Source organism: Ixodes scapularis, unplaced genomic scaffold, assembly GCF_016920785.2.
Source record: "Ixodes scapularis isolate PalLabHiFi unplaced genomic scaffold, ASM1692078v2 ptg000320l_1___fragment_1__unscaffolded, whole genome shotgun sequence".
NCBI lineage: Eukaryota > Metazoa > Arthropoda > Arachnida > Ixodida > Ixodidae > Ixodes > Ixodes scapularis.
The window spans coordinates 302690-310917 of record NW_024609961.1 but is presented as its reverse complement, the minus strand read 5'-3'; the positions used below and the strand labels follow the sequence as shown (position 1 = coordinate 310917).

The window sequence follows — 8228 nt, the reverse complement described above, 5'->3', positions numbered from 1 at the left end:
CTCCTCGTCTCTCCTCCCCCCCTCCTCCACCTTCGTACTGCTTTCCTCCTCGCCGCTGAAGTCATGTGACCCCCTCCCCCCGAGGTCACGTGACCCCCCCGAACCATACTAGACAATGAGGGGAGGAGGAGGAGGAGGGCAGAGGTCCGGGGGGTCACGTGACATCGAGGGGACGGGATCACATGACCTTGGGCGGGCTGTCACGTGACTTCGGCGGGGGGAGGGGAGTCACCCCCCGGGGTCACGTGACCTTGGCGGGGGAGGAGGAGGAGGGGGAGGGGCGACGCCAACGCCGACGCCGCACAGGCTGGAAACAGGTCATGTGACCCCCTCCCCCCGAGGTCACGTGACCCGCCCGGACCATACTACACAATGAGGGGAGGAGGAGAAGGAGGGGGAGGAAGAGGAGGAGGGGAGGAGGAGGTGGAGGAGGAGAGGGAGGGGCGCGGTTACGCCGACACCGACGGCGACGCCGACGCCGCTCAGGCTGGAAACGGGCCCCTAAGAGCTGCGCTCTAAAACTTAAAAGAGCAGGCTTTTGATAAGCTCATGGTGTTTGAAATAAACCAGGTGATATATGTTAGATGAGCTCTTTGGTAAACTGTGTGTTTGAAATAAACAAGGTGTAATAAGTTAGATGAGCCAGTTTGTCATCCATTTTATTGTAAAGGTAGTGCCTCCTAGCTTCTCGCAAACTTTGTCAATCTACTCCTAGGTTTTCTTAAGTACTAGACTTGGTACACAAGTGCTCGAAAGTGTTTTGAAAAATTATATTTAGGTGCTTCAGAGTGCTACAAAATTCACATTTAGGTGCTCCAAACTGCTCCAAAATGAAAATATTGGTGCTCCAAACTCCTCCAAAATTAATATTGGGGTGCTCCAAAAATTGCTTCAAATCTGGTCTTGGCAGTAGCACCTCTGAGAATGCTGTATTTAACAGTTGACAACTTAGTTATGGGCTCGGTCAGTGATGTATGGAGATGCTTGAAGCTGAAATTGCCAGCACCGAGAGTATAAAGTGATAATTTATCGCTTTTTTTCTCGTACCACAGCTTTAATGTTTTTGTAGAAAGTTAATGGAAATGCTTCTAGCAACAAACTGGAGCAATAGCATAGAGCAGTGGCTCTCAAATGGTGGTCCGCGGACCCCTTCGGGTCCGCAAAGGCATTTTCGGGGTCCGCGAAGCTCTGCCTCATCAAGCAAGCCTGGCAATTAAAGTTGTATTGTTTTCATATTTACATAAAACTTTTTGGGAGAGTTTTCTCGTGTGTATGTCAGTCAGAGAAGTCTAATTTACATTAGCCCTTAGTTTATTCGCTTTTAACTCATTAAACCCACAAAAGGGGTCATCCATCATATACGCCGATCCACAAGGGGTCGGTGAATGGTTGAGAACCACTGGCATAGAGAATAAAAACTCGTAATGCACCTAGGTTGCAGCTTGGTAAAACACTATTCTTGTTCTTTTCCTTTCCCTTTTTTTGAGTTTGGACAACAGCGGAAGTGTGTTCTTTCGGATTACGAAGACGTGCTGGAAATTCTCTTTCTCCCTTTTTGGTGGGACTCGGAACCCGTTGACATCAAAGCAAATATCCAACAGCTATAATTGACGTGCATACATGTACCTTGTCGCCGTCTCCATTGCAAGCTCCTTGTTTGATCATTTGTTTGCATTTTTCCCCATCTGCATGACACTCCCTGTTTAAAGAGAACAAATTAATTTCTCGTCACAAGTTTGCCACATTAAACTTTCATATAAAGTTTCATTAATCCAGTTTATGTTTTTATTTCTGCCATAACGAGAATAAAAAAAAAAGACATCACAAATTCCAGGTTGAAAAAAAACAAACAATTCATGCAGACGCGGCCTCCTTCGCAGACGTGGCCTCCTTTGCAGCCAGCAGCTCTAACCGCTTCCTGATCCTGCGGCCACAGTCCATCAGGTAGTTTGTCATTAGTTCCCCCAAGGCTGCGACCCTCACAACGTCCACCTCGTTGGCCCTTGGGTGCAATGTGACGTACGTTCCCAGCACATTTACCAAGGGAAACAATTACATTAGTCTTCTACAACAAATAATTTCCTTAAAATGAAGCAAGAAAACCAAGAAGACAACTCATTAGGACTAAAGGCACTTAATATCTAGCACAATATCTTGACAAATGTCCACCCAAACTGATAACATGAACAGTAAATATATGAGGCTGACCATCAATTGGGATAAAACTAGATAATTTTATAATTGAAGTGGAAAATACTCGGGCACCGGCTACAAACTACTGGAGACGTGACAAACTTGCTTCCTGCGGGGCTCTTTAAACAGGTAAATTTTAGCGCGAGGGATTTTTTTCGATTCAAGCATAAAATAATTTTTTCTGTGTAAAAGCAGAATTACAATCTTTTTACCAATGGACTTTTGCATCAGCGGTTCGCATACATCTCAGCAACAGCAGTCAATAAAGTCGCAAAAACTTAGTCTGTATGCAGAAGCTAATGAGCCATCCCTTGAAAGTAGGAGGTTTGCTCTGGGGCTTATATATTCTATTCGAGTTCGCTCTGTCCCTCGGCACCCTACCCGTGATAACCTCAGAAACATCAGGTTCCAGAGAACGTTTGAAAATAAACCAGCCGTTGTTCCTCCTTTTGCAATTAGGATTATGAATGCTGGGCCTGTAGAACTAGATCCCAGGGCTCCAGTAATTCAATGCTTAACCACTATAGCCCCGTGGGATTATCATATCATTAATTGTGATCTTACACTGACTAAACATTCCAAAAAATATACACCAAATGAAGTCATAAGGCAGGAATCCTTTCAGCTGCAAAATCAATATGAACAGTACGTAGGTCTGTATACAGATGGAACTAAAACAGATTCGGTGGTTGGCTGTGCTATGATAGGGCCATCTGTGAAACAGATCAAGAGAATCCAAAATGCAGCCACCATACTGACAGCTGAGCTTTCTGGCCTGCTGTGGCGGGTTCGAATCCCGACGGAGGTGACAGAGGCTTATTACGGAAAAGACGCCATGGTAACCGAGCTTTCGGTTGCACGTCAAAAGATCCCCAGGTGGTCGAAATTAATCCTCAGTCCTCCGCTGGGGCGTGCCAGATGCCCGTCGTAGGTTTGGCACGTGAAACCCCAAATTTTTTTCTATGGCCAGCTGTTAGCTGTTGATTATGCAACGAAAAAAAGGTTTCACCACGCAATTGTTTACACAGATTATTCGAGCTCATTAAGAGCACCTAGATCACTAAAGCACATTAGAAATCTACTTGTTCTAGAATTACAAAATAAAGTTATCGCTGTCTCGTACAAGCAGATTGACATAATTTTCTGCTGGGTCCCAAGCCACGTCGGCATCCCAGGTAATGAAAAGGCCGATAGTGCTGCAAATTCTGCAAATGAGAGACATACTGTATTTACTCGCACAACGAACGCATTCACGTAATGAACGCATCCCCCAAGTCGGCTCTCAAATTTTTTTTTTCACTCGCGTAATAAACGCATTCCTAACTCTGACATCAAAATTTTGACCCCCCCTCCCCCCATGCACGCGAAATAAACACACTTTTTTATCCTAGTGCAGCGAGGTCGCGAATGCATGGGCGAACAAAACGCCTTGCGGAAGGCATTAAAAAAAAAAATCCAACGGAAGCAAAAGAAAAAAGACATGGAGAGGAGCTTTTTTTTTGCACACAGTGCAGTCTGGTCCTGGTGTCGCGCGCAAGGAGATAGGAAAGAGAAGCGGAGGAGCCCTCGCCTACGCAAAGCACGCATAATGAAGGCATCCTACTCTCGCCGTCTCCTCGCACTTTGGAAAGAGAAGCGAGAAGCCCTCGATATGAACGCACTTTTCTATCTGGTGCAGCGAGATCGCTAAGGCATGGGCAGCGTGGGCAAACAAACCGGCTTGCGAAAGGCGGCAAACACGGATGCAAGAAAAAAAAAAACACGAAGAGAAGCTTTTTATTTTTTGCGCATTGCAGGTCTTGGGGTTGCGCGCAAAGAGATAAGAAGGAGAAGGGAGAAGCCCTCACCTAAGCAAAGCAAAGCAAAGCGCATAATGAATGCACCCTGCCCTCGCCTCCGCACACCTTCGAGGGCTCTGTTGTAAACAAATAAAAGAAGGGAAGAGAAGAATTAAACCAATCGCAGAGCGTGTGACGGCAGCGGGAAGAAGCGAAAGAAAAAAGTTTTCGCGGGAGTTTTCTATTTCCACCATTTTGCGACGGCGCTGGCGGCATCTTCATCTTCGTGTTCGTGTTGACTGACTACGCAGGGATGATCCGTTACGCCAGCTATACGTGCGGATTCAAACATAAAGTTTTGGAGCACGCCATTGAACATGGCAACCGCGCAGCCGCAAGACATTTTGGCGTCGACGAAGTGCGCGTCCGGTATTGAATGTAGTGGTGCCACAGCTCAATGTGGCACCACTACATCTTTTTAGGTTTGTGGCCAACAAGTCTTCGATGCGGGAGTGTGCTTTGCTCTTCAACATGGCAGACTCAACAGTGTTGGCCGTGATAGACAGGGTGCTGGACTTTCTCTGCAGCATTGCTCCAGACATAATATGCTTTGCTGCTGACAAAGGTGCCCTGGCCAACGACTTCAAAAAAGTAAGCTTACTCGTACACCATTGCATCTTATAGGGGGCGAATGCATTGGCTGTAGGTGACAAGCGTATGTTGGCATTCTGAATGATGCCTACATCTTTTGTTCCAAACGGCTTGTGCTAGTGAGTGTTCAAAATACAGCCGGCCGAGCGTGCTATGTGTCATGGAGTCCCAGGGCAATTGTAATTTGTAACTTCACCAGAAGGGGCGAAGCTATGGGGGGCTGGCGTCTTGAGCTTCGCCACTTGGTGGCATGAACACTTTGGAACCTCAACATGCCTGAGGACTGGTTAGGCAACATCGACGAAGGCAATGGACTTGTCCTGCTCTTTTCTATCTCACCCTGTCTTTACGCAGGGGTTGAATAGGTGCGGAAAAGAGGTGAAACTTGAGCATTCAGTTTGGCCAGATTTGACAGGAGTGTGCGCGCGTAGCTTCTTACTGTATTTAGGATGAGCAGTGCTGCTTTTGCGTGGTTCGACTCAACGACGTCCAAAGTAGCTTTGGGAACATCTCCCAGCTGCAATCTGGTAGTCAGTTTATTCGTTTTAGGTGAAGCTTTTAAGACCCTCTGAACAAAAAATGGGTGTCAGTGGTATTGCTGCCACAGCAAGCAACACATAAAACTATAGAATAAGTGCTAAAATATTGTTTATGTACTTTATGTAGAGCTTTAACAGCCTTTCTTCTTTTTTCCAGCGTGCAGGCTTCCCCAACGTGATTGGATGCGTCGACGGCACTTACATACCCACACGATGTCCAAATAACAAGACAAGATCAACCTACATAAACAGGCATGATCAAGTCTCCATCACAATGCAAGGGATATGCAACGCGAAGGGGAGGTTTCAGGATGTACTTACAGGACCACCCAACAAAGTGCATGATGCTCGTGTCCTCAGGCTGTCGGTCGTGCAGCAGGATTTGACCGCCATTTGTGCAGTTAACAAATACCACCTATTAGGAGATGCAGCTTACCCCATCAGAGAGCACTTGCTGACACCCTTCAAAAATTATGGAACCATGACGAAAGCTAAAGTCGAATACAACCAAAGACATGCTTCAACAAGGGTGGTGATCGAAAATATTTTCGGTATGTTGAAGCAGAGGTTTCGGCAGCTGCGGTATGTGGAATTCACGACAGTCGACAAGATTACCCGGCTCATCATAGGGTGCTGTGTCTTACACAACATTTGCATGGATGCTGGTGACATGAGTGTTAAAGACATCCTGACTGGTGAAGAGAGAAGAGAACGAAGGGAAGACATTGCCCTTCATGCCAGGAAAAGTCGAGCGGAGCTGGAGGTAGTTCGGCAGCCAAAGACTGCACGTGACAACGTACTCCGCCAGCTCGGCGAAACAAAGAGGAACACCATAGCACAGCTGTTCTGAGGTGTTGCACAGTTTCAAAAAGAAGCTGCCCGACAGCCATGCAAACGGACATCAACGCAGGACAGTGTTTCTGGGTTTACCATGATTTATTGCACATTTCCATAATTTATCGTAATAAACAGTTATGATGTACCTTATTTAGGCAACCTATTGCTTGTTAGCGAGGTCTCTCACGGTCTGCATCTGCGCCTTGTGCGCCTACAGCAGCTCTTGGTGCCGCTCCTCTTTTCGTTTCTCGCATTCTTCTTTTTTACGTTCTTTCGCATCATTCAGTGCTTTCATTTGCTCGAAAAAGAACACCATGTGCTGCATGCGGCCGTTGCTTGGTCAAATTCCTCTGTCCGCTTTCCGCTTCTTGCATCGGCTTTCCCCTCTTGGGGCTCTTGTTGATGCGTCGTCTTGTTCACTGCCTTCGGAATTGTCGATGTTGCCGTCTTGTGCAGCGCTAGAAGGTCCTGCTGTGGACCTATCCAGTGTCGAGTCTTTGTAGGTCACTTGGCCGACGCTTCGTAACACTTCATGCTCAAGGCTGTCGTCAATGGCCCTAATGGCATTGAACTCTTCCTCATATGACGTTTGGCAGTGGAGTTGCCCGACGTTCTGTTGTGGTTGTCCTCGCTGCGTTTACGTTTTGCTAGCGTCTTGAACCGGGTTTCACATTGGACGCCTGTGCGTGTGATCTGCAACACTTCGAAAATATCTTTGGCAATCTGCTCATACATCGCTCTTTTACTCCTGAACCTTTTCATAGGTCCAACCTGTCTTGAGTATTGGAAGTAGCTGTTGAGGAGCAACTTCGTCTCTCCTTGGCCCCATGGTGCTGTTCAAGAGAGAAGAAATCAAAGGAGGTGGAAATAGTTAATACAGTTCCCTAACATTTTGTGTGAGTTTTCATTGAAGCACTTGAGACCTATATCGTCAACCAGATTAGCAGCTTGGCGTGTCTAGTCTGCAGCCATTATTGCAGTGCAATGACTAGAAAATTGGTCAAGCCCTGTATAGGAGGTATTCATTTTCATCTGCATGAGCTGTAGGTAAAGGAACTTATGGTCAATCAAGAAAGACAGTTTTGACGGTGCAAAAGGTACTTGGTGAGAGCTGGCAGTGCGCACGCGCTCAACAGCGGTGCGCACAACAATGGTGGCCGGTGAATACTCTCAATATGATGTAACAATTTAGGTTTTAACACGCTCAGCGTGGCTTCCAGGGTCGGTGCATACCGTGATCTATAAGGCAACCCCAACAGTTTGAAGTGCCAACTGAGGTATGTGAAATACGCAAAGAGCAGAATAATCACAGCAAGAAGTTGGCGTCTCATTGGTATGTCCAGGCTGCCATGTTGAAAACATTCGTTCGAGAAAACACTGGGTTCGTAATATCATGACATCACAAAAACATGTGGACCCGATTGGCTGGTGGAGGAATACCCGTTCCTTTACAAAAGACATTTGCCGGTATTTTTTCTTCAATTGTTATCAACTATAGATTAAAAAAAAAGGTTTGATTGTTTTGCGAGAGGAATTCTTGTTCAGAGCCTAATTATCTTCAAATGCGTAGTGTTCACGTACCATTTGATTGCGGAATCCTATTTTCATCTTGGATTTCTGCTGTGCTGCTTCCCTGTGTGTGTTTGACTAGAAATCTGACGGGAAGCTCTATAATGTATACAAGCGAACGTGCCAGAGCTTCAAAGCGCGTAGTGAGAGTCAGGAGGGCCACACTACCAAATCCTGAGGCTGGGATTTCTAGTTTTCTCTTTCTGACCACATGCTCTCCTGTCTAGATGGAGCGCAAAATTGAAGCTGTGAGTGCAATGGGAGGCGAACAGAAACACGCATACTGCTCGCACTGCACGCAGAACCTCGGCTTCGCATTGCGCGGCACTGCGGAAATAATGGGATCGGAAAAAAGCCAGCAAAATCACGTCTTCGAAATGAATCAAAGCACCATCGGAGAAAACAGCGCGCAACAACGAAAGACAAGCGATTGAATTTTACCGCACTTTATTTCACTGGCGGTATAACTCGCCGGAAATCATTGAGTACAAAAGGGACCCGACGCTTGACGGGAGATTTCCGCTAGGAAAAGGAACGTTCACGTCGTCTACATTGAAGGCTGGCATCTTTCCTGCCGTCAGGCGAACCGGCCGGAACCGGAGACCGGAACCGGAGACCGGAACCGGTCTCCGGTTCCGGTCGCTCCGGAAAGTTGTCGCGC

General features: G+C 46.8%; 1 protein-coding gene and 1 long non-coding RNA gene across 2 annotated transcripts; one reads left to right on the top strand and one right to left on the bottom strand.

Moving 5' to 3' along the window:
- Window positions 1-4284: 4284 nt before the first annotated feature.
- Window positions 4285-6011, top strand: LOC115330506 (putative nuclease HARBI1). Its single transcript, XM_040213967.3, has 3 exons — window positions 4285-4400; window positions 4454-4622; window positions 5319-6011. Exons 1-3 carry the CDS (start codon window positions 4285-4287, stop codon window positions 6009-6011), a joined length of 978 nt encoding a protein of 325 aa, XP_040069901.1.
- Window positions 6012-6078: 67 nt separating this feature from the next.
- LOC121834055 lies at window positions 6079-7634 on the bottom strand. The gene is made up of 2 exons (XR_006077034.1): window positions 7580-7634; window positions 6079-6831 (listed from the first exon to the last, which is right to left on the bottom strand). It is a non-coding gene; the product is annotated as an uncharacterized LOC121834055 (long non-coding RNA).
- Between the last annotated feature and the right edge of the window lie 594 nt (window positions 7635-8228).